The following is a 24,443-nucleotide window of genomic DNA, read 5'->3' on the forward strand; positions in this document are numbered from 1 at the left end:
GAGGCTTCTCTTTACCTGTTGACTGATTCACGTGGAAAACAAAGATTCTGTGTTTTACCAAAATGTGGTTGCTCGGAGCTCTTTGACTACTTAGGAAAACTGAGTCTCCTCGATATTGAAAAAGCTAAGGCTTCTCCCCCCCCTCATGTAGAACTTACTGTTTTTGTCTTTAAAATCTTTTACTGTCACTTTGGTTAAATAAGTAACCAAGTAGGGGCACCTGGGTGGCTCGGTCGATTAAGAGTCTGACTTCTGCTCAGGTCATGATCCCAGGGGTTCTGGGACGGAGCTCCGCGCTCAGCCGGGAGTCTGCTTCTCCCTCTCCCTCTGCCCCTCCCCCTGCTCGAGCTCTCTCTCTTTCTCTCTCTTAAATAAATAAAATAAAAAACAATAAGTAACCAAATATTGTTTCGTAGTAATCTGTGGTCCTGTTGATTGATTTATTTTTTTAAGATTTTATTTTTAAGTAGTCGCTACACCCAGCCTGGGGTTCGAACTCACAACCCTGCGCTTAAGAGTCACGTGCTCTACTGACTGAGCCAGCCAGGCACTCCAATGGCTAAAAATTTTAGAATTGAAGCCATAAACTCTCTCTGCTCATATATTGGTCTGTAATTCAGAAAGGTCTTCTCACTGTGTGAGTAGGTCATATTTTTCTACGTCAGGAGGTGTGAGAGGCAGGATTCTGATGACCCCAAGATTGCCCCCTCAGGTATGCACCTGTATGCCCTCCTCCAGCGCGGGTAGATCTTGTCGCTATGATAGAATGTGAGTATGATATTATGTTATATTCCAGGAAGGATTTTGCAGGCATAATTATCCTAATCAGTTCATCTAAAGGGAGTTTGGTTAATGCCCTCCCTGTCTGCGATACATTTCTGTTTGTCAGATTCCTGGAGGTGCCTTGGCTGATTTGAGGCAAGAATAGTACCGTGTTAGTCATAATTCCAGTTATTCCTTAAAATGTTCATTTGGGGGCGCTTGGGTGGCTCAGTCGGTTAAGCGTCCGCCTTCGGCTCAGGTCGTGATCCCAGGGTCCTGGGATTGAGCCCCACATCAGGCTCCCTGCTCCGCAGGAACCATGCTTTTCCTTCTCCCTCTGCCTGCTGCTCCCCCTTGTGTGCGCTTGTGTGCGCTCTCTCTCAAATAAATAAATAAAATCTTAAAATAAAAAAAATTAAAAAAAAAAAAGTTCATTGGCCAGGATCCCACTAAGTTATTTTCCTCTGGTCAGTGACACTTTCTCCATTTTCCCTCGTTGTTCATGACCTTGGCACTTTTGAGGAGTACCTGTAAGATATCTTGTAGAATGTCTCTCAGTCTGGGTTGGGGTGATGTTTTCTCATGGTTAGACTGGAGTTCTGGGTCTTTGGGAAGAGTCCCACAGAGATGGGGTGTCTTTTTTTTTTTTTTTAATTAATATATTTATTTGAGAGAGGGCACACACAAGCAGGGGGAGCTGCAGGCAGGGGAGAGGGAGAAGCAGGCTTCCCGCTGAGCAGGGAGCCCGATGTGGGACTCGATCCCAGGACCCTGGGATCACAACCTGAGCCAAAGGTAGATGCTTAACCGACCGAGCCACCCAGGCGCTCCCGAGATGGAGTGTCTTGATTGCGTCATGTCAGGGCATGTGATATGTACCTGATTTAACATGGGTCATACTAACCCGGATCACGTGGTTAAGGTGATACCAGCCAGGTGTCTCTACTGTCAAGTTACACTTTTTCCCTTTCTCTACTCTTTGGAATCAAGTTACAAAATCCAGTTCGATCTCAAGGTGCTGGGGGTGGGGGAGGGGTTAGAATTAGGCTCCTCCAGAACCCGAAAGAGGTTTTTCTTTTTCTTTTCTTTTTTTTTTTTTTTAAGATTTTATTTATTTATTTGACAGAGAGAGAGAGACAGCGAGAGAGGGAACACAAACAGGAGGAGTGGGAGAGGAAGAAGCAGGCTCCCAGCGGGGCAGGGAGCCCGATGCGGGGCTCGATCCCAGGACCCTGGGATCACACCCTGAGCCGAAGGCAGACACTTAACGACTGAACCACCCATGCACCCCCGAAAGAGGTTTTTCTATATACGTGATTTGACCAGCCAATTTCAAGAGACTAAGTTTGGCTTTCGGGAGCCGATGCTTACAAAATCCTCACAGGAAAACTGGCTTGTACCTGGCCGGCAGGGTCAGCCATACAGGTTGTCCTGGTCAACCAAGATTCTTGTGCTATTTTAGGGATGTCCAGAGTAAAGGAAATTTCCAGAAGGAATAGATACTGCAGATGAAATCTGGTGGGGTGGTGGAGTTCCTTGCCTAGAGTTAATGGATGATAGAGGTTTTCAGAAGTCCAAACTTGAGATTCCTTAGGGGAACTTCTGGCAAAGCAAACTGAATGCCTTGTGCCCTTCTGTCAATAATCAGGGCAAATCCTGGGGCGCCTGGGTGGCACAGTGGTTAAGCGTCTGCCTTCGGCTCAGGGCGTGATCCCGGCGTTATGGGATCGAGCCCCACATCAGGCTCCTCTGCTATGAGCCTGCTTCTTCCTCTCCCGCTCCCCCTGCTGTGTTCCCTCTCTCGCTGGCTGTCTCTATCTCTGTTAAAATAGATAAATAAAATTAAAAAAAAAAAAATCAGGGCAAATCCAGTGAGACCTGCCAAGGAAGGTCTTCCTTTGAGATGACTTTGAACAAAAAGGTCAACTCAAATATTATTCAGCCATTACGGAAAGGAAGGAAATCCAGCTAAGGATGACAACACAGGAACCTGGAGGGCGTTATGCTAAGCGGAGTAAGCCAGACAAAGAAAGACAAATATTGTGTGATCTCACTTATGTGTGGAATCTAAAAGTCAAACTCATAGAAACAGAACATTGGCTGCCAGGGGCTGGGGGCGTGGGGGAAATGAGTTGGTCGAAGGGTACGAACTTTTATTATAAGATGAGTACTTTCTGGGGATCTCGCGTACCGCAGGTGACTCTAGGCAACGGTACCATATTGTGTGCTTGACCGTCGCTAAGCTGGTAGGTCCGAAGAGTTCTCAGCACACACACAGCAAGGTAACTGTGTGAGGTGATAGCAGTGGTAACTGGATGGTGGCAGTTGTTTCAGGGTATATACACATACCCAATCATCACACTGTCTACCTGAATACATACAGATTTCTCAATTATACCTCAATAAAGCTGGGAGCACCCCCTCTTTCTGTCTTTAGCTGAGGATGATATTTAAAGTGATGGCTTAGGGGCGCCTGGGTGGCACAGCGGTTGAGCATCTGCCTTCGGCTCAGGGCGTGATCCCGGCGTTATGGGATCGAGCCCCACATCAGGCTCCTCCACTGGGAGCCTGCTTCTTCCTCTCCCACTCCCACTGCTTGTGTTCCCTCTCTCGCTGGCTGTCTCTATCGCTGTCAAATAAATAAATAAAATCTTTAAAAAAAAATAAATAAAGTGATGGCTTAGGGGGATCCTGGCTGGCTTAGTCGGTGGAGCAGGTGACTCTCGATCTCCAGGGTGTGAGTTCGATTTCCCACGTTGAGTGCGGACATTACTTAAAAATAAAAATAAAGGGGCGCCTGGGTGGCTCAATTGGTTAAGCATCTGCCTTTGGCTCAGTTCATGATCTCAGGGTCCTGGGATTGAGTCCTATATTGGGCTCAGCGGGGAGTCTGCTTCTCCCTCTGCCCCTCCCCTGGCTCAGGTGCGCGCACCGCTCTCTCTCTCAAATAAAATCTAAAATAAAAACAAAAATAAAAAATCTCAAAAAAATAAAAGTGGCGGCTTGGGCCACTTTGGGGAGTTTTACTCAGTTTTAGTGGCTATTTCCCATGTATTCATGAGGTATGCTTGTTATTAAATTTTATTGTTAATATTTATTGTTAATAATCCTCTTCAAAGAATGAAGAGGATCTCATATTGCCTACATGTTGAAAGGATAATGTATCAGATATATATCAGGTTAAATAAAATCTGTTCCTTTTGGGGGGGGGTAGAGATTTATTTATTTATTTATTTGAGAGAGGGAGAGTGGTGGGGAGGGGCAAAGGGAGAGGGAGTGAGAATCTCAAGCCGACTTTCCGCGATCGCAGAGCCTGACCCAGGGCTCGAGCTCACAACTCTGAGGTCACGACCTGAGCCAAAACTAAGTTGGACTTTTAACCCACTGCACCACCCCAATAAAATCTATTAAGATTTGGGAAAAAAAATAAAGCCAGGGGTGAAAAAAGTGCCACCCCACCCCCACCCCCACTGCTTTGTGAAAAAGTAAGTCAGTTTTGCTTCTATTTTCACCATCATTTCAAGATTCTCATTTATGAATCTGCCTGTTCTTCAAATCCTTCTTTGAACATTTGACCAGTTTCCCTCATTTACCATGAACTAAATAAAATCTCTGGTGTGTAATCATTCTGTATCAGTCTAAGAATCATGATGTGTTGCTTTTTTGAAAAGTATCCTGTAACACACGCTGGTGTTCTCAGATGTCTCAGCCTGACATTCCAGCTCCAGATTTTGCTGCTGGCCTGTCTTTTGCACACTCTGTTCCCCTTTCCTGGAACACCATGATGCATCCCCCGCCACCAGTGAACACATTCTTTGCAACTCCCTAGACAAGACCCCCTGCTCCATCTTCTGGCTCAACTCCTATTGCCAGTGTGGGGTCCACAAAAGGGAGTAGATAAGGTTGTCTGTTGATTTACTGAATATGGCTTCTGCCTCATGAACTCCTAGTCACCCTTCAAAACCCCAGCCCCAATGCTCCTATTCCCTAAGCAGAGCCTTCACTCCCTCTCTGGGCTCCTCCAGCCCTGGTGCCTCCCTCTGGCCCATTTCTCCTCCCCACCAGACAAGGAGTGTCTGTCTGGCTCTGCCTCTCCTAGAAAGGGGACTTCTCAGGGGTCCCAGCATCATGTCAGTCCAGGGGGATTTGCTAACTTATCAAATGAAATCACAAAATCCAGAAGTGTTTATTAAACGTGTTTCAATGTAGCACCATTCTCAGTGGGGTGAGATGCTTGATCTGGGGCAGGATTCTGAGTCTGGGCTTTCGTGGAAGGTGTGAAAGTTGTCTGGATGACGAGCAGCAGCTGCCGAGAATCAGGGATCAGAAGAAGAACAGGGACGGGTGCGCTCTTGCTCTTCCTCGAGCAGCTCCCTCCCGGGGCACCAGCGGTCACTTGAAGCAGACTTCCCTGTGGGAGCTGGCCATGGGTTGGCAGACATCTGGCTTCTCACCCTGGCGGAGAGGGCCGTGAGCTGGGGGTCCTGAAAGGAGCCGCTGCCCACCCCCGCCCCCCAGCGGATCCCTCCGTTCCCCTTCCGGCTTACCTGGTACAAGTGGCAGACGAGGCTTAGGAGCTGGCTCAGATCTTTCAGGGGTTTCTGCACGAAGCAAGACAGGAAGTCATACAGTCCCCCTTGCCACCGCCAACCCGTGCCCGGCCCAGAAGGGGCTGCACACGGCCTCGAGTCTGGCCCCTGCCTCCCAGACCAGAGGGCACATCCCACCATCCTGGTGCTGGCCTGGTGGCCATACCGAGGGCTGTAAGAGCTCTTACCCCATTGACGACGACCCAGGGCACATACTCGTGGGGTGGCTGCAGGGCATCTGTAAGCTGGGCATTGATGTGCAAGAGCTGGAGGCCGCGGTCCCCCATGGCGCACTCCATGATGGTGTCCGGGGACATCTCTGGGGCATAGATCTCCAGGCACTGGGGGTGCACAAGGGTTGCTGGTGAGCAGGAGCATTGCCTCAGCTTCCTCCGTGTTATCTCCCCAACGGTCCCTCCTCCAGCCCCTGCAGGGCCAAGCTCGTTCCTCCCTGGCAACAGGAGTCCGCAGTTTGGGTCCACAGCATAAATAGCACATGCTTAACACTTACATGAGTGGAGGCCTCCAAGGCAGGGGCTCAGGCTGCTCCTGCCTCTCAGAAGACCAGATCCGCAGCCCTGGACCCCTTACATTGTCTCATTTTCCTCGGAGCTTCCGTATGTGCTGTTCCCTCCACCAGGAACACCCTTCCAGTTCCTTCCCCAGAATCTTTCGAGTGGTCTCTCCTCCTCTGCCCTCCTCTGGCCCCACTATGACTCTGCAGGGCTGGGGGTGTCCTGGGGTGAGCCTTTTGGGTGGTCCAGATGTTTGATGAATGAATAAACTATTGGTGTCAGTGAGTCACTCCATTGGGAGTTGTTTTTCAAAATCCTCCAGAGAAGTAGGCGGGCCTGTCCTGTCATCCCCATACCCCAGATGAGGATCATGTTCATCTGAGCCCAGCTCAGAGGCACCTCCTCCAGGAAGCCCTCCTTGATCTACCCATGCCCCCCAAAGATCTTTGTTCCCTTCCTTTGGAGATTTGAGGCTTCCAGAGGGAAGGCCATTTTCCTGGGGCTACACAAGAGAGTGGTGGTCAGATCAGGACCTAAACCTGGGTCTGTCTGGGGACAGGGAAGACCAGTGTCTCCCTACCCGGGGCCAAGCGAGGGATGTTGCTCACCGGTTTCAGATTTTTCTCCATGTCATCCATTTCCTCCATGCAGACAATGGTCAGGAAGGCCAAGCTCTTGTCTAGCTGGTCCCACAGGCAGGCCTGTGGGAGAGGGGGTGGACAGGCAAGGGCATGAAGCGAGCCCAGAGCACCCCTAGACCACTCCGGGAGTGACCACTGGTGTTCACTAATGAAGCGGGGAGTGAAGATGTGATCAACGAGGGGGCAGGCGGAGGATGGAGCTGCTTCCAATCCCCTCTGAGCCTGGCTTTCACCTTCCTTACGACGGCAGTCGCCCCAGCTTCTGTGTCCCCACTGCTCAGAGACCCTGGGGGCTGCTCACCTCCACCTTGTTCAGCTTGCATTCCTGCTCACCGTGCTGGCATGTGAACTCCCACTTGCCGCTGACATTTTGTTCCTGCAAGGCAGCTAGGTGAGTGTTGGCCGGCCCACCAGGTGCTCCCTTCCCTGGCCTAGTGCCTTGGTTTCCCCAGTGCCAACATACCTGGGCATTTCCATAGGGCACCAGTGTGACATTGAGGATCTCCAGGACCATCAGCCAGGTCGGGAAGAGTTCTCGGACCAGGAAGGACCGGCAGCCGGGGCACAGCGCCTCGTAGTAGAGGCTTACGTTGACAGGCGGTGCTTGTGACTTCCTGGGGGGCACCTGCAGGCACAGGCCCCCAGCCTGTGCGGGAGGAAGGGGAGTGAAGGGATCAGAGTCCTGCTTGGTTCTCTTACAGCTACAAACAGTAGGTGCTCCATCTTGCACTCCTTTCAGATGGTGTCAGGTGGAATCCTGACTCTAAGGCTTTATTACATCTCTAAATCTTCCTAAATCTGTTTTTTTTTTTTTTAAAGATTTTATTTATTTATTTGACAGAGAGAGACAGCCAGCGAGAGAGGCAACACAAGCAGGGGGAGTGGGAGAGGAAGAAGCAGGCTCTTAGTGGAGGAGCCTGATGTGGGGCTCGAACCCAGAATGCTGGGATCACGACCTGAGCCGAAGGCAGACGCCCAACCACTGCGCTACCCAGGCGCCCCCTTAAATCTGTTTTTCTGCAAAACGGATGTGACAAAGACTTGCAAACAGCAGGCACTTAATTTATGAACAGCTCTTGCTTTCCTTCAGTGGAGGTGAAACCCCTTGCCCAGGGGAAATGGATGCAGTAAGGACTCCACGCATGCACATTTCTGGTCACCGCTCTCCATCCTGTCTTCTCAGAGGTGCATACCACAGGAGACTAATGCATGCTCATGTGTTGCCACTTCATCCCCAGAGCCGTGGCCCTGAATGAGCAAGGCCCTACACCTGGGCTGACCCCTTATTTATTCTTCCTCTCAAGGGGCACAGGTGAACCCCTCCCAAGCCCTACTGCTGAGGCGGCGCCTAATATGTGCTGACTTCCGGTTTCAGCTGCCGGGCGGCAGGCAGCCAGCGTCTGTGCAGCCATGAGCAAGTGGCTCAGACTCCGGGGCATCTGCTTGCCCCACTCCAGAAACACGCGAGCTCTTCCCTGGCCGAGAGGCGCCCAGTAAGCAGCACCTAGAGGGTCGGTGCCACGGGCCGAGTTATCTGGGCTTCCCCTGGACTCCGAAAGGAAACTCCATTCCCGTACAGAGTAGGGAATGTACACCGTAGGAGCTCAGTGCACCCTCGGGCGGGGCAAGCGGGGATGGGCTGGGGGACAGCTGAGAGTGTCAGACGCGAGATGGGGAAGTGAAACGACTCGGAGCGGGGCCACAGTGCCGGGGGTTTTCGGTCCCGACCGGGGCAGCGTCCACCCCCGCCACCCCGAACCCCGGTCTTTCCCGGCAAAATCTGGGGAGAGGGGAGGAGTCGCTGGTCCCGCACCACCCGCTGCCTGGACGCCCGTCCCCGCTGGCCCTCCGGCCGCGTCGCCGTCCCTACCTTGCAGGCGGCCGCCCCCTCGGGGAGTGTTTCCAGCGGGGACGCCCGCGCCGCCGCGGGGACCTTCGGCAGCAGCAGCAGCAGCAGCAGCGGCAGCAAGAAAGGCAGGAGGGGCGACGAGGCCATCGCGGCGGGGCAAGGGTGCGGAGGCGGGAGCAGCGGCCCGGGAAGGAGCCGCCTTTAACCCGGCGGTGGCCCAGCCCCCAGGCCGGACCCGCCTCCCGGTGCCCACGCCCCCGGGGGCTGGGGCGGGCGTCTCTCGGTGTCTACTGGCCTGTGTGGGTCCCCTTCCAACCTGGCCCCGGTCCTGACTCCCGCCAGGTGCTGGGCCTGCAATCACGAGGCCGTGGGGCCGCCCTCCCCCTCCCCCGCCCCGACCCCTCCGGGCCAGCAGAGCCGCCCGGTCATGTGAGCCTGGGGCCAGGGCGCCGCGAGCAGAGATGAAGTGGCGGCTTCCAAGACAGGGAGACACAGGGAGGCAGAGAGAGACGGGAGGGTCTCCACGGGCCCGCCCCGCGGACCGCTCTGGGGGCGGCCGGGGTGAGCCAGGCCCCCCAGTTCCTAGCCTGGGCACCTCGCCTCGCTACCCTGCCCTCTCTTACGCGGCTGATCCCCTGTCGGAAAGCGGGCAGGGATTGCGCAGCCCGGGCCCCCTCCCGCTGCCTCATCCTCAACCCATCGGACCTGCCCCCGGCGCCCCCTCGTTCTCTCGGGGTCCCCAGCCCCGACGCTCCAGTCCCACCAAGCGTGGTCGCGCGGGGCTGACTCAGGCGTCGCCACAGCTGGGGCAGAAAGCAGAAGCCGGCGCGGGGAAGGCCCCTCACTTCTCTTGGTCCTTGCATTTCTGTCTGAGGTGGGGGGTGAAAAGAAAGCTGGCCTTCCTTCTTTCCGCCCTCCAAAGCTCGAGGCTGTGGGGGGCATCCAGGCCCGCAGGGAACTCCCACGGGAGGAGCGAACCCCGGGTTGGGGCAGTCATTACCCGAAACCTATACTGTGTACACGGGGTAGGCTGGCGGAGGGGGGGGGATGGGGGTGGTGTTGGTGGAGTGGGACCCAAACCTGCTGGAGTCACCTAGACCCGGGTTTGCCCCCGGACCGTTCTGGGCACCTCAAGCCATAGACCCTCAGCTATCCCTTCTGTCAAATGGGGCAAGAGCGAAGTTTGGGGAATAAAGCCACAGGGAGGGCTCAGAGGCAGTGGGAGAGTTGCCCCAGGCCGGGGTGGGGGTGGGGGCACCACTGGAAAGGTGTCAACACAGGACACTAATGCAGGCAGAGAATAGCCCGCCTGAAGGCGTGGAGGGTGGTGAGGGAATAACCCAGCTGTTCAGACTTTGCAGGGCCTCAAATACCTCGCGTGACACAGGACCTGATCCCACAGGAGGAAACACCCACACCTGGCCCAGATTACAGCGAAGTCCCCAGTTCCCCAGCTCCTGTGTCTTCTTCCGGTCTGGGGGAAGCCCCAGCCTGCTCTCTATAGCAGCAGGCCCCGGATTGGGTCCACATGGCTCAATGATCCCGCCACCACCCTGTCCCTTTGAACCCTTTGCAAACCCCATTTCCTTTGTGCAGCCCCTGTAAGGCTAAGCAGCCCAACTCCGCAGAGTTCGGTGTGCTTGCCCTATGCTGGGCAGGACAGAAGCAATAATAAATTGCTACAATTTTTCCAGTGGTTACTAAGCACCAGCTCTAATGGATGAATTCATAAAGGTAACCTCACTCATTTGATTGTCCGACCCTCAAAAGACTTCCCCTTGGGGGTGGGGGAAGCAACTATTGACCCTACTTGGTGAGAGGAATCTGAGGGTCAGGGGTGGGGGGTGACTTTCCAAGGATACATGGCTGGCGGTTGAAGGCAGACACCTGGGGAGGCCATGTGAGGCCACGTGGACTGTTATCTTCTGTCTTCAGGCTCAGGGGCCTGGGGTCATGGGATCTAGAAAGTGACCTTTATCCTGTGTTCCCCCATGCGGTGGGTGAAGCCTGCAGGGGAGGTAGCATCTGGGCTGGGGTTACTCATGCGGCACCTCTTGATGGGGCACACAGCGGGGACAGCACTTGGGAAGGCCCGTGAGCTCTGAGGCCTAGGGAGGCAGCTCCTGTCCCTCTGAGCCCAGAGGAGGAGAAATGGATCAGAGAGCAGCTTTCTTCATTCACCCCCGGCTGCTGCAGGCAAGCTGGGCCCTGACAGGTGCTGTATGGGGAGGGGAGGGGGCAGAAGGCGTAGTCTTCCTTCTAAGGAGAGAAGGGCTGAGAAACAGGGACCCTGAGGAGGGGAGGGTGATGAGTGGTCCAGGTCAAAGACACCATGAGGCCCCAAGTCAGTGTTCCCCCGGGACCTGGGGGCCTGCATGTCAGGGCCAGGTGTGGAGAGAAGGGGTCAGAGGATAGTCAGCAGGGAGGGGCTGGCACCGAGGGCATTAAGGACATGGGGGTGGGGGCTCTCTGGGCAGCATGGGTGGGGTCATGCTATTGACCCCACCGGGCAATGATGAAGCCGCACATCAGAGGGGAGGGTGACTTTCCCAAGGGCCTGGCTGGTGGCTGGGTGCTGGGACTCAAGCCTGAGGGGCCAGGTGGGGGCCAGCCTAGGCACTGGTGAGAAGCTGGGCAGGAGTATGGGGGGTCTTGAGCAGGCCATGCTGTAGGGAAGAGCTCAGGGTTTGAGCCTCTCTGTCCTGTGACCTTGGACAAGTATCTCAGCTTCTCTGGTCACAAGCAGCTAACCTTGGGGGGGTGGGGGGGGGCGGGTTGTTGGCCTTCCTTGGCTACCTGGAATTAGAAACCCATGGGCCAGATCTGTGTGACCCTGTGAATGCTGGGGTCCCCAGCACACAGTGGCCGTGGAGAAGCCCCATCACCAACGACAGAAGCATCCACATGGGGTGCCTGGGGGGCTCAGTCATTAGGCGTCTGCCTTTGGCTTGTGTTGTGGTCCCAGAGTCCTGGGATCGAGCCCTGCACTGGGCTCCCTGCTCAGTGGGAAGCCTGCTTCTCCCTCTCCCACTCCCCCTGCTTGTGTTCCCTCTCTCGCTGGCGTGCTCTGTCACATAAATAAAATCTCAAAAACAAAACAAAAAAAAGCATCCACATGTTCCATGTTTTATATCCGTATCAGTATCAACGTACCATACAAAACCTGCCGCCAGCCTAGCTGGGCAGGCAGGAGGGGGGGTCCGCGGGGAATGTAGAAAACCAGGGCTCTCATCCCAAAAGAGGAGAGAAAAAAGGGCTTTACAGTCAAGAAAAAATAAAATCAGAACCCAACATGATCGAGGAGAAGCCTTGACTCTACGTGGAGTAGAAGTGCCGTGGGCAGTGGTGCGTCTCGCCGCCCCAGCAGCGGGGGCAGCCTCTATTTCTGGGAGGCCTGCTGCCGGGTGGGGCCGGCTCGGCTGTTTATTTTTAATTCTTTTCTTTTTTGGGGGGTACTTCTTGGCAGTGGCCCCTATGTGGGGACAACCAAGTGGTGGTTTCACTTCAGGGTTTAGAGGGGAAGTTGGGGTCTGTGGGGCGGGTCCCGCCCAGCCCAGAATGTCCTGGCCAAAGTGGTTCTTGGAAGTGGCCAAGTAAAGTTCCTTCCTGCCGTGACCCCAGGTCTATGGCTTAAAAATTGGGGCACCCAGGCTCGGGCCGCACAGCCCAGGGGCCTCTGTAAACATGGCAGGTGCAGCCAGGTGGGTCTTCGGGGACCCTGGGGGGGCCTCTGGGGGGCAGGGCACAGGGTTCGGGGTGGCCAGAGGGCAGTGACCACGGGAGAGGGGCGTATGGGGCCGGGGAGGCAGGACCCCCAACCCAGAGACACGGAGGGCCAGAGAGAAGGACAGACCGACAGGGAGGGAAAGAGATTGACAGGGAAAGACGGAGAGAGAGGCTCGGAAAGAGAAATGGAGAGAAAGAGAGAGAGACAGGAAGAGACTCATCAAGAAGAGAGACAGAAAACCCAAAAGACCGAGCCCTCGGGTGGGGCTGCCGCCCCAGCCTCCAGGCCCAGCAGTGCCTCGGCTCCGTGCGGTCCCGGCGCTCGGAGGTCAACGCGCAGCGGGCGGGGGGCCGGGGCCGGGGGCGCGCACCGGGTGGGCGAGCGTGACCGTGAGCGCGTCGTTGTGCTGCACGAGTGAGGCGTGCTGGTAATGCAGCACGAGCTCCTTCAGCGACCCGTACAGGTTGTAGGGCTCCGCGAAGCCGAAGCCCGTGGCCGTGCGGTAGATGACGCAGTGCTTCGTGTCGCCGTCCACCCTGCAGGCGCGCGCAGAGGGGCCGGCAGTCAGGGGGGCTTCCGCGCGGTTCTCCCGGCTCCTGCTCTTCCCCCTCAGGTGACCTCCGCCCAGGACTCGCATTGCCCCATTTCCGGGACCCCAACCTGGTCCAGATGCCACCACCTCCTGCCGGAACGCCGGCCTAGCTTCCTCCCTGGCCCCCAACAATCCCTTCTGCCTGTGACGGGCATTGGGGGGGGGGGCCTCCTTCCTGGCCGTTTTTCCCAAAGTCTAGGACATGGTAGGTGCTCCAGGAGAGCAGTCAGAAGGAAAGTGCAGGTCCCCCAGCCCTCCGCTCACTCTTGGCGCCCCCACCAGGCACTCACACCACAGAGCAGGCGTAGCAGCCCCGCTGGCTGCTCTCCCGGATGAGGAAGGTACCATCCCGCTTGCCACTCAGCATTTCCTCAGCCTGTGTTCGGTTGATCTTGCCCACATACCACGTGCGTTCCTCATGGTGGGGGAGGTCATCCTCATCCTCCATCAGCGCGTACTGGCTGTGGGCGAAGCAGGGAGGGGTCCTAGTCATTCACCCCCAAGCCTCTGAGGCTCTCCTGCCGCCTGGATAAGTTTCCCCTCCCTGGGGAACTCCTACTCATTCTGCAAAACCCACTGAAAATGGCCCCTCCTCTGGGCAGCCTTCCCTGGCCCCCATCAGGTAGGTGTTCCCTTACTCCTCAGTCTCATTTTTGATCCCCAGCCACTCGTTGATCTTCTTCTGCCGGGCGCCTTTCTGGGTAAGCCACCTGCAGGAAGAGGAAAGGTGGGCTCGGGGGGTGGTACCTCCTAGGGCCTGTTCTCGGCGCAATGACACCAGCTGCCACAAGGGGTCAGCCTGGGCTTGCTCAAGGAAAGCTTGAACCTGGGGATCTTCCAGGGCGCCCCCTACTTATTCTTACGTGTCTGTGAACTCTTACTGAACCCCCAGAATGCGCCATTCCAGCAAGGTCTTATCACTACCGGAGGCTGAGGCCTGAGGGCTGCACGGCAGTGTGCCTTCACACAGCGCAGCGGTTTCGTACCTCAGTTTCCCTCAGCTGTTAAGGGGCAACTTTACGAAGAACGCTGAGAAGACAGACTGAGCTCATGTGTAAAGGGGACTCAGCACAGTGGCCGGCACACAGCAGGAGCATGTAAGCACGTAAGGCAGGGGTGGGAGGGAGCTTCTCGATGAAGCCCGTGCGGAGTCCTCCAGTTGGCACTCACGGAGTGGATCCTGTGGGAGGCTCCGAATGACCCAGCCCCATGGGACCAGTGCTCCCATTTCATAGACAACTAGGAGGCTGAGGCCAACTCCCAGGGAGCCCTGCTGAGGGGGCCAGGAGGGGCCTGGCTGAGAGGGAGGGGGCTCGTGGACAGGTGAGGGGTCTCAGGGGCAAGGTGGGGCCACCTGGTGGTGAAAACACAAGCGAGACACCAGCAGAGACCGCCTCACCAGCTGTCCCCGAACCGAGGGGCCTGCAGGTGAGCACGGGGCCAGGCACTCACACGAGGTACTGGTCTCGGATCTTGCGCAGCTGCATGAGATCTGGCTTGAGGCTGTTCATGCGCTTGTCGATCTCCCGGTTGTCTGAGGCCTGTGCCCGCAGCTCCTGCTCCAGCTTTGTGCGGCTCTCATGGATTTCAGCGATGCGAGACTTGAGCCGCTCTGAGTTCAGCAGGATCCTGTGGGAGGAGCGGCTCTGAGGCCTCGGATGGCTCCCAGCCTCTAAGCCTTTGTGCATGCGGATTTCCCGAATTGCTTTTTAGTGAACTCCCACTCATCCTTCAATGCCCATTTCAAATGACCCCTCCTTTTCCTGGAACTCAGGATGCCCCATGTTTCCTTTCTTTCCCCACTTGTGCTGTGCCAGAGCAGGGTGGGGTAGAGCAGGGCAGAGGAGCCGACTCACCTCTGCATCTCTTTCTCATTACCCTCACGTCGGAAGCGCTCCAGGTATTCCTTGCTACACTTCTCTTGCGTCTGGCCCTGCTCTTCAAAGATCTTGATGGTCTCATTGAAGGCCTCAATTGCCGTGCGCTTCATCTGCAGTTCCTGCGGAAGGGGGTGAATCTTAGTTTCTGCCGAGACTCCTTGCAGGTCCCTCATGAGGGGTGAAGGCAGGTCCCAACTCTGATATGAAGACTTTGCTCAAGCTGTTCCCTCTATCAGGTGCATCATTCTTCTGGCTCCAACTATACCGAACGAACTCCTATTCAGCCTTCAGAACCCCACTTCCCAAACCCACTCTTCCTTTAGATCCTCTTTTGGGTATCTTACCAACACCCAGATCTGTTAGCACTGCTGAGAATTAAAGACAAATCTAGTTGCGACATACAGTTCATGGGCTCCCTCTCAGGGTACACGCTTCGTGGAGTACTTTCTACACATCATCTCGTAGAACCTGCCAACAGGCTCCTACAAAGTCAGAACTATTAACGGGGAAACCGAGACTCGGGCCCGACGCCACTTCCAAGATCCTGATGTTCATAACCAATCCCAGACAGCTGTCTTGTCCACTCAGAGCCTCAGTGGATCCATCAGGTAAAAAAGTGGACAAGAAAGAAATTTCTAGGGGATAACAGGGGAGACGGAGATAGTCTCTGCCTGGGATGGGATGTTTGGTCTAAAAGAGCTACATCCCGACTTAAGAAAGCAATTTATTAACAGAGCCCTTGTGTGATGAAACCATCCTCCCCGTCCCTGTTTGAAAAGACGCTGCCCTTTCCCATGACTTCCTGACTCTCTATCTCTGTCAACTCTCATCAGGTTATCAGCTAGCACTTTGAATAACAACCAGGTTGAAGGGCAGACACAGACCCACAGCCCCAGATTACAGTTCCAGATGGGGAAAGTGAAGCCCAGGGAGACACCTACGTAACGTAGGTCCTGACTCGGCTGCTCCAAGGGGAGGGGGAGCTGGCTGGTGCTTTCTCATCAGTTCTTTTTTGTTTTTTTGAAAACATCGGTTTCTGTTTTTAGGGCAGCCCTGGGCACTACATGGCTGCTCTGTGACCTGGAAGCAGACGTCTGCCCCCAGGGCCTCACCACTGCCCCTCCGTGCCTGTGGTACCTGGGAGGTGCGGGTGTACTCCTCATAGAGCTGGTCATACTCGCGGCTCTTGTCCTGGTACTGCTGGTGGTAGACTTTGAGCTGGGCACCCACCGCCTCCACGCTGTCCTCCTTGACGATCTGGTCCTGGGGACAGCCGGTATGATCAGAGAAGCTGCCCGGGACACTTACGCCCGAGGCTGGCGCCGCCCTCCCTGGCTGCCACGCCGGCCACAGACCTGCTGGTACTTGGACACGGGGTAGAGGAGCCGGGTGTCCAGCTTGGCATTGTACTGGGCCAGCGACTCATGGCGGTAGTGGGTGATGAGGTCCACAACGGAGCAGAAGGTGAGTGGCTCTGAGAAGCCATAGTGCCCGTCGCGGTGGAAGACTTTAATCAGCTTGTTGTTCCCGCCTTTCCTGGGGGCGGGTGAGAGGGGGGTCAGCAGCCAGGGGGACCCCCAGCCATCCTGGCTGACACTGCACATGTCCCACTCCCCACGCAACCCCCGGTCCTTCTAACCTGGTGGCCTCCCTCCCAGCTCTCACACCCAGTCACCCCTGAAGGGACAGGCCCCCACCTGAGGGTCAGTGTGTACTCCCCCTGGATCTTGCTAGATGCATCTCGGACCAGAAAGGTGCCATCAGGCGTGTCCCGGAGCTTCTCGTTCACCTCCTCCCTGCGGGGACACCCAGGATTGGGCACCCGCCCAGAGACCCTGCCCTTCAGGCCCTGCCCGCCACATGGCCCCCTTCCACAACCCTACCTGGAAATGTCACCCCAGTACCACTCAGCGTCCTGCAGGGAGGGTGGATTCCCCCCATTGGCCAGGCCTGCAGGGGCAGGCTTTGCCTTGGGGGGTTTAGGCGGCAGAGCTGGGGGACAGGAAAACAAATGCATATTGAGTACCAAGTGTATACTGTGGTTGGCTCCTACTGCAACAGAGCTTGTGGATACCGGCAGGGCCCCGAGTCAGCACTCATGGCTCCCAACAATAAGAGATCATGTGGGGAGGGGGGGTCACCTGGGGGTGCGACCTCCTGCTCCTCCAGATGTTCCTGAAGCAACTTCTCCACCAGCAGCACCGGGAAGTCAGGGCTGGACTCAGTCCTGGGGGGGAGGGGAGTGCAGTGGGTAGGGCCTGACGTGCCCCGGGTCCTGCACTGGGTTTGCACGCCTGGGGCAGATGTACGGGAAAGCATGTGTAGGGAAGAAGGGCAAATGGCAGGCAGGTGTGGGGGGCCAACTCCTGTTTATGTACATGCAGCAAGCACTCAATAAATGTTCGTACAACGAATGCATAGGAATCCGGCACCTGGGGTCCGGGGCGGGGGGGCGCCGGGGGAGCAGAAGTGAAGGTACAAGTACCACCGACGTGCCTTCTGTCTGGTCTAGGTCCCATCACTCCGCCTCAGGCCTGTTGGGGTCTCCCTGGAGCCCAGATCCCACCATTGCTATCCCTTCTTACAACAGCTCTGGTCTCTTAGCCCCAGGGCCCTGTTCACACTCCTTTAACTCGGTCTGGACTCCTGCCTGAGCCAAGACTCCGGGCCCTTCCTCCATTTAAAGCCCCACCCCTTTCAGCTCCGGCTCAGCCCCGCCCCCTTGCTCCTCAGGCCGGGGCCCCGCCCCCTCCGGCCGCTCACCCGTCGGGCGCGCCCCCTGGCGGCGGCGAGGGAGGCGGCGCGCGCAGCAGCAGCGGCCCGAAGGTGGCGCCCAGGGCTCGCACGGCGGGACCCGGAGCGGGGGCGCGCCGGGCCAGCCGGCCCAGGTGCTGGAGCAAGAAGCGCAGCGTGAGCGCGCGGTGCAGTGGCAGCGTCGGGGGCTCCAGCGCCGGCCCCACCGGCCCCGCGGCCTCTGCGGACAGACGGCCAGGACAGGGTGAGCCGGGGCCGGCGCCCGCCCGGCCCCGTCCCCACCCGCGCTTCCCGCCAGGCTCACCCCGCAGGGCCCGGCGCGCCTCGGCCGCGGCCTCGGGCGTCACGAGGGGTGCGGGCAGCGCCAGCAGGAAGCCCTTGACGCCGTCTGTCAGGGCTGCGGCATCCCACTGCTCCACGTCGCTCAGGGACCAGTCTGCAGGTGCAGGGGAACATGTTGGCCGTGATGTCCGGGCCAGCTGTCCCCCCACCCCTGTCCATCGAAGCTTCCCCTCACCTGTGCGCGGGGCTGGCAGCTCAGGCCTGTAGAGGGATTCGCTGTCTAGCCCTGGGGAGAAAGGGGAAGGGGTGGATCAGCTCTACCCCAGGTGGCAAGCCCAGCTCTCAAATGCTTCCTGGATCCCTTGTGGGGCCTGGGATGGCTACTCATCCTCCCAGAGATAATTGGGGGTGGGGGGGAGAGGGAAGGGAGAGACAGTGCCAGAGGGCACAGTACATGCAATGGCAGGTCTGGTGACCACATTCCCATCCACACCCTAGGAGTCACTACTGCCACAACTCAACACGGAGGCCCAGAGCATCCAAGCTCAGCTTCTTTCCATGCCCAGTTGAGTCTGGCAGCCCCATGAGGGGATGAGTTGCCCATCAGCAGAGGTAAGCAAGCAGCATACAGGGGTTTTAGGTGGGCTGAGGCTCACCTGTCCGCTCAATGGCCTCCACCAGCTTCACCAGGATGGGGGGAGCCACATCAGGTGGGGAGAACTGCTCTGGCAGGTCGGGGAGTGTGAGGCCTGGCAGAACGGGACAGCATGTTGGTGGGGTCCCTGGAAGGACCCCAGCCCCTTTCTTTGCCTACTGGCCCTCAGCTTGGGGAGCTCCAGGTAGGGTCTGGTCTAGGCAAGTGCCTGGCATCTGTACCACCATCCTAGGGAAGCCAAAACCTGGCTGGAGGGGCTGGGAGAGCTGAGTTGCTGGTAAACGATTTTCTGGGTTAAAATATCAGTTTACACAACTTCAGAGACCAGGTATAGTGGGTTGATTAGTGTCCCTCAAAATGATATGTCCACATCTTAATCTCTGATACCTGTGACTGTGACCTTACTATGTAGATATAATTAAAGAATTCTAAGACAAGATCTTAGATTTAGGGCTCTCAAGCCAATGACTGGTGTCTTTATAGACGAGAAGGCCATGTGAGGACAGAGGCAGAGATTGGGGTGATGCGGCCACAAACCGAGGAACACCTGGAGGTACTAGAAGCTGGAAGAAGCCAAGAACCATCCACTCCTAGAACCTCCAGAGGGAGCGCGGCCCCCGATTTTGGACTTCGGGCCTCCAGAACAGCGGGGAAGTAAACTTGCTTGAGGCCCCCGAGCTTGTGGGAGTTCATGAGAGCAGGTTCAGGGCACTACCATGGCTTGCGGTGCCACCTGGGGCACGGGACCCACCCCCTCTGCGCCTCGGTGTCCTCAAGTAAGAAACTGGCTTACGTGTCCTCTCTCCCTCCTTAGCGGGAACAACAAAGTGGCTGAAAAGAATAAAAGGACAAAAATCCCTCTGCGGGTCAGAACACCTCATTCCAAGGACCTTCCTCCATTCTCTAAGTTGTTTTGTTTAAAAAAAAAAAAAAAAGTATGCCCCCCCCCACCCCCCCAGCGGGCACCAGGGGCCTTCCTGGCCCTGCGTTCCTCGCTCCACTGGGCCCTTTGTGTGCAGGCGCGCTCTGCCTGCACGGCCACCATTTGGTGCGGCTCTGGGCCTCAGCAGGGACGCCCTGGCATACAGCAGGGGCAAGCCCAGGCCTGCGGGGCCTCCCTGAGTGATGGGCCAGGTGGTGCCTCAAGCTGGAGAAAGGCCCAGCTAAGTCAAAAACACTAAAGAAAAAAAAAAAAAAAAAACGGAGAGAGAGAGAACAAGGGGAAAAGAGGTGGGTGATGGGGCGGAGGAAGGCACAGTTCTGAAATCTGCCTGTGACGAGCTTGCAAAATGGGGAGGGAAGTCTCCTCAGAATACGTGTCACCCCCACTTTATGGATCGGGAACCAAGGCTGAGAGAGGGAGCAACGGGCGCCCAGGTGACACCGACGTTTGGCACCTGGTGTGGGGTTGAAAGGAAGAAACCCAGGCAGCCACAGCATGTTGCTGGGTGGTCCTAGGACCCCAGAGGGGCAGGACCTGAACGTGCAAAGGACCAATCCTTCTAGTTGCCAGACGAGGAAACTGAGGCCCGGGGAGGGCTGGCCCCAGTCGCTGTCACACAGCCCTGGAAGATTTAGAGGGCGGGGCCGGGCAGCCTCCAGGAGTGGGCATGTGTGTAGAGGCTGGACCGAGGCCAGGCAGAGGAGGGAGGCGGCTGTTACCAGGGGGGAGAGGCAGATTTTGGCTGGGAGCCCGGATGGGGCCGCCTCCTGCTCCTCCAGGCTGAGGCGGGACGTAGGCCCCGGCCCTGGAGGCACCAGATGCTGCAAACCCTAGCCTGGGTGCCTCCCATCCGGCCCCATGCTGTGGCGCCCTGGAGTGACCCTCTTGGGGCACCAGTGTCCCTCTTGTGCAAAACCAGGCAGGCCAAAGGTCGGGACCATGGCACTTCCCAGGGCCTTGGCCTTCACTGGGGGATGGACCTTGAGTGAGAGGTTTGACCCCTTTGCCCCTCGGTCTCCCCATCTGTGCGCGGGGCCTCCCTGGGTTGCTGTGTAGGTTGGTACAGACTACCAGGCACTTGGCACTTAGCCTCCTCCCCAAAAGCTGAGCCTCAGTTTCCCTGGCTGGAACCCATGCACTCTGCCCAGCATACAGCAATTTCCACACACCCTCAGTGTCCTCAATTCATCACTCCTAGCACATTCCTCGGAAGTGTAGATGGCCAAGGCTCTTTGGGGAGGGATGTGAGGTCCTCATACCCCAGTGTGCTGCATGGCCTCAAGGGATCATCCCATCCTCTTTTGGCTTCGTGGCTCCCTTCATTTTGGAAACCAGATAACAAAGGGGGTTTCTCAAGGGACCCTATCTGCAAACTGAGGGATGAAGCTAAACTGAACCTCTGAATCCTACTGAACACTCTCCATTGTCATCAAAATCAATCCCACAGAGTCCCTGAGGCATAGCTGTTGCCCTTCCCTTCCCAGTCGACTACACTGGCTGTTCCCCAAACCTGCCATTACATTCCTACCTCACGGCCTCTGCCTTTGCCGTGCTTGCTGCCTGCAGCCCTTCACCCCCAGCTCTCCCCGTGTGAGGCTCCTTCCTCACAGCATGTTTCATTACCTAATCACATTCTTGTCACTTCTTGAACCAGGAGCCCCACAAGGGCAGGGCCAGGCCTATGTCCACCACTGTGTTCCCAGTGCCATGAATTGAGCCCAGCCCTTGACAGCAGTGCAGTCAACGCTTGTCGACTGACCAAATGGGCTTGTTCCTCCTCCCCTGGAAGACGTGCCATTGCCTCACTAGAAAGAAGAGGAAACTGACGATCTGAGGGGACCCCGTCCCTGCCAGGGCCCCTGCCTGCTGCTCACCTGGCTCAGGGGGCCCATCCCGGGGCCTGGCGGGCAGTGGGCGGGGGCCACGTGGACGAGGGCCAGGCCGGGCCAGGGCTACAGGACCCAGGAACTCGACGTAGGTGCCGGGGAAGTCGCCTCGTTGCCGCGTGCGCTCATTGAGGCCAGGCATCCAGCCCACGCTCTGTGGGCAGCGCTCGTTGCCCTCAGCCACGCCCAGCACCTGCAGGGCTGCCCGGCTCACCACCAGCACGTCGCCCGGCAGCAGCTCCAGGTCCTCTGGCCGCTCCCGGCGGAATGGGTACAGTGCACGGTACTGGAAGCCCTCAGCACCGGCCATGGCTGGGCAGGGTGGGGTCTGGACGGTCAAGCTGCTGCTCGGGGCCCCAGTGGCCCCATTAGCTGGGGCAAGGGCCGGGAGGGTCCGCTGAGTCGGCCTGGGGCACTGAGACCACTATTTCTACTGAGAAGTTACAGGTGACCACGGGGGTCACTCACACCTTGCTTTCCACCATTATTCCATGACCCTGACATGGGTCACTCATTGCTCGGTCCACCATTCGTCAACTGGTGGGAGGGGGTCGGCAGCGTGGTCTCAGGTCACTCAGCCGCTGCGTCCCCCCTCAATCCGTAGGGCAGGGCCAGGCTGCTCACTCCCTCACATGGGGGGCCATCGGCGCCCGAGGCTGGCGGCTCTTCCGGCTGCGCCAGACGAGGGGGCCGAGGGCACAGGCTGTCACCATGCTTGGCCAGGACGCCGACCTAAGGGGAGATGGGCAGGGTGGCATCAGCCAGGTTGGGCTCCTCCCACCCCCACCAGAGATGGGCCCATACATGGGGTCGGAATCCCCTGACTCACTAGGTAACCTTGGGCCAGTCCCAGCCCCTTTCCAGGCTTGTTTCCCCAGCTGTAAAATGGGTGTAACAACAGCCCTCCCTTGGAGTCACTGGGAGCAGAGCTTCCAAGAACCTGCCCCAGGCATAATGCATGCTCAGTAAACAAGCTCTTCATTGCCCTTTCATTAGAGATGGAGAAACTGAGGCTCAGAGCAGGGAGGTCTTTGTTGGACCACTCAGTGGGCCAGGAAGCCAGGACTCATAAACCGAGATCCACCCAACCTCAAGGCCCAGAACAGACTGCAGGAGGCAGCAGCCACATGGCTAGATGGTTGTACCCACAGTGGGTGGAGTGTGATGGGGAATGCTCAGGGTACTGTGGGAGCCCCAAGGAGGGGCCCGCCAGCTAAGCACAGAAGGAGGCAGTAAGGAAGCAAAGAGGTAGGAAAGCAGGTCTAGGCAGAGGCCCCAGCACAGGCAAAGGAATAAGAAGTGAGTTCAAGGTCTCTGCAGGGGAGAAATGAAGTGGGGGGACGGTATCCGGGCTTGGCTAAATGAGGGGCCTGGAGTAGGATCTCAAAACACGAGGGGGGTCATGGGAGACGAAGGGGACCTTGGCCCCAAGGCAGACATGGAGCCAGGAGAGTGTGAATGGGCATCACAGCTGCCAAGGGAGGAGGCTGCTGGATGCAGGGCGATGCTCAAGCCCCAGGAGCCCCAAGTCTTGGGGAAACAGCCCACCACAGATAGCATTCCCCATCTCAACCCTGCAGGTTCAGTTCTCCTGAGACTGGGCAGTGGGGGAAGGCGTTCTTTTCTAGAGGGCGGGTCTTCACAGAGGACAGGAGACAGCACTGGGTAGAGGGTAGTACGTGCTAGGGCTTGACAGCGGGAAGTTGCTTGCCAAGAGTTCGGGGTGGCTCTATGAAAGCCACCGAGCAGCGACCACGCTTGTCCTCGAGTACCAGAGTGTCCGACCACGCTTGTCCTCGAGTACCAGACAGAGGGTCGGGGCTTTATCCCCCCGACCACGAGAGCCCCAGAGGGTGTCGGAGCAGGGAGCAGAGGCTCCACACTCCGGGGCGCCCAAACTTACCCGCTTCTGGCCCCCTTACTCCCATTCTACAGGTGGGGAAACTGAGGCCCAGCAAGGGGCCATCCAGGAAACCGCCTGGATCCGCTTGCCTGCCCGCCTCCGCGCTCCAGCATGCACAGGTTTGCACACGCCCCGGTGTGTGCGCCCGGGAGCCAGCGCTCCCCGAATCCAAGAGGCGGGGTGGAGGGGTCAGGCCTGGCCTGGGGCTCGGCGGCTGGACGCAGGGCCCGCGCGCGCTCATGCGTATTCAGACGCGCATTCGGGCCTGCGTGGACCCAGCAGCTTAGCCCGGGGAACGGAAGTGGAGTCGACCCCCGACCCTCCTGCATCCCACTATGTCCCACACAATGCCTGGGTGCCCCTCATTACTGCTCGACGCCCCACTCCAGGCAGGGCCTCTTTCCATTCGGGACCGCAGCACCAGCCTCTTATCTCGGCCTGGGGGCACCCCATTCCTCTCCCACAGTCCCGGGCAGGCAGCATCGCTGCCAGGTCGAGCCCGAGGCCTCCCTCCCGTTCCCTGAGGCCCCCAGTTCCCGCGGGGCGCGATGCAGCTCGGCGCTCGCGTTCTGACTTCCACCGCGGCCCCACATTCTGCTTAAGAGCCCCGCATTTGAGCGCACGCCAGCCCAGCCCGCCACACCGGCCGGCCTGGACTTACCTGGTCGCGGCCGCCACCGCCGCCGAGGCCGCCGTCACACCGAGCTGAGCCCGTCCCGTGGCTCCACCGCGGCCGCCGTCGCCGCAGCCGCGGGATCCCCGCCTCCGCCACCACCGCCGCGGTTCCGAACACCCGGGCCCGCCCCCGGCGGAAATGGCCGAGCGCATTCGGGCCGGGCGGGCGCAGCGAGGCGGAGGCGGAGCCTCGGGACAGCCGAGTATTTGCGGAAAGAGCCGAACATACTCCCGCGGGACTGGCGGGTAGAGGATGCCACGAGATCGTCGATCATTTCCGGAAACAGCCGAGCGCAATCGGGTCAGCTAAGCCTTTACCTGGGCTCAGCGGGGCTTTGAGATGCCCGAGCGATTCCGGAAGTCGCCGAGCGCCTTCCAGCTGGACTGATGGAACAGGGGCTGAGCCTCCGGACTGCGGAGAGTTTTGGAAAGAACCGAGTGTGCTTGGACTCAGATAGAGGCCCTGGAAATTTAGACCCAGAGGCTGACCATCAGCTTCCAGAAATTGCCAAGAATGGATGACTCCAGAGGGCAAGTGAGGCCCCGAGCTCAGGGAAGAGGAGACGTTGGGGTGGGAAAGGAACTCGCTACAGAAAGCTGAGCTTTTCAGGAAAGCGGAATAGGCCGGGATTGAAAGCGTTTCCATGGCAGCCTAGAGCGTCCGGAAACAGCTGAACGAACTGCAGGAGAACACGCCCAACAAGGACCCAGATGCGGACGATTGTTTCCGGAAATACCCGAGGACACTCGGAAGCGGGGGAGTGGCCAAAGGTTTCTGGTACTATCCCTA

General features: G+C 57.7%; 2 protein-coding genes and 2 long non-coding RNA genes across 5 annotated transcripts; 2 read left to right on the top strand and 2 right to left on the bottom strand.

Moving 5' to 3' along the window:
- Positions 1 to 4,932: 4,932 nt before the first annotated feature.
- On the bottom strand, positions 4,933 to 8,560 carry IFI30 (IFI30 lysosomal thiol reductase). The gene is made up of 7 exons (XM_040629022.1): positions 8,378 to 8,560; positions 6,971 to 7,153; positions 6,809 to 6,883; positions 6,475 to 6,567; positions 5,540 to 5,692; positions 5,310 to 5,363; positions 4,933 to 5,217 (listed from the first exon to the last, which is right to left on the bottom strand). The coding sequence occupies exons 1-7, from the start codon at positions 8,501 to 8,503 to the stop codon at positions 5,155 to 5,157; spliced, it is 747 nt and encodes a 248-aa protein (XP_040484956.1). The 5' UTR covers positions 8,504 to 8,560; the 3' UTR covers positions 4,933 to 5,154.
- Positions 8,561 to 11,470: 2,910 nt separating this feature from the next.
- On the bottom strand, positions 11,471 to 23,751 carry PIK3R2 (phosphoinositide-3-kinase regulatory subunit 2). The gene is made up of 16 exons (XM_040629023.1): positions 23,640 to 23,751; positions 21,064 to 21,807; positions 18,248 to 18,340; positions 17,827 to 17,877; positions 17,614 to 17,745; positions 17,319 to 17,529; positions 16,697 to 16,782; positions 16,439 to 16,547; positions 16,253 to 16,351; positions 15,911 to 16,091; positions 15,693 to 15,818; positions 14,532 to 14,674; positions 14,128 to 14,304; positions 13,314 to 13,385; positions 12,966 to 13,136; positions 11,471 to 12,619 (listed from the first exon to the last, which is right to left on the bottom strand). Exons 2-16 carry the CDS (start codon positions 21,383 to 21,385, stop codon positions 12,412 to 12,414), a joined length of 2,181 nt encoding a protein of 726 aa, XP_040484957.1. The 5' UTR covers positions 21,386 to 21,807; positions 23,640 to 23,751; the 3' UTR covers positions 11,471 to 12,411.
- LOC103674946 lies at positions 11,965 to 15,740 on the top strand. 2 transcript variants are annotated; one of them, XR_571750.2, is made up of 6 exons: positions 11,965 to 12,057; positions 12,697 to 12,880; positions 13,568 to 13,772; positions 14,979 to 15,163; positions 15,389 to 15,501; positions 15,602 to 15,740. It is a non-coding gene; the product is annotated as an uncharacterized LOC103674946 (long non-coding RNA). The 2 variants fall into 2 exon arrangements; XR_005834586.1 differs by lacking the exons at positions 14,979 to 15,163; positions 15,389 to 15,501; positions 15,602 to 15,740 and adding an exon at positions 14,157 to 14,297.
- Positions 17,437 to 19,103, top strand: LOC121102518. The gene is made up of 3 exons (XR_005834587.1): positions 17,437 to 17,553; positions 18,090 to 18,203; positions 18,730 to 19,103. It is a non-coding gene; the product is annotated as an uncharacterized LOC121102518 (long non-coding RNA).
- Positions 23,752 to 24,443: the final 692 nt, after the last annotated feature.

Source organism: Ursus maritimus, unplaced genomic scaffold (genome assembly GCF_017311325.1).
Source record: "Ursus maritimus isolate PB19 unplaced genomic scaffold, ASM1731132v1 scaffold_14, whole genome shotgun sequence".
NCBI classification, from domain to species: Eukaryota; Metazoa; Chordata; class Mammalia; order Carnivora; family Ursidae; genus Ursus; species Ursus maritimus.

Coding starts and splice junctions, on each gene's coding strand:
- IFI30 (XM_040629022.1), bottom strand. CDS start 8,503: ATGGCCTCGTCGCCCCTCCTGCCTTTCTTGCTGCCGCTGCTGCTGCTG. Junction 6,884..6,970: donor TGCCCTATGGAAATGCCCAG/GTATGTTGGCAC, acceptor GCTGCCTTGCAG/GAACAAAATGTCAGCGGCAA. Junction 5,218..5,309: donor TCGTCTGCCACTTGTACCAG/GTAAGCCGGAAG, acceptor CCTCTCCGCCAG/GGTGAGAAGCCAGATGTCTG.
- PIK3R2 (XM_040629023.1), bottom strand. CDS start 21,385: ATGGCCGGTGCTGAGGGCTTCCAGTACCGTGCACTGTACCCATTCCGC. Junction 18,341..21,063: donor GGATGGGCCCCCTGAGCCAG/GTGAGCAGCAGG, acceptor CCGTTCTGCCAG/GCCTCACACTCCCCGACCTG. Junction 14,675..15,692: donor AGTACACCCGCACCTCCCAG/GTACCACAGGCA, acceptor CCCCTTCCGCAG/GAACTGCAGATGAAGCGCAC.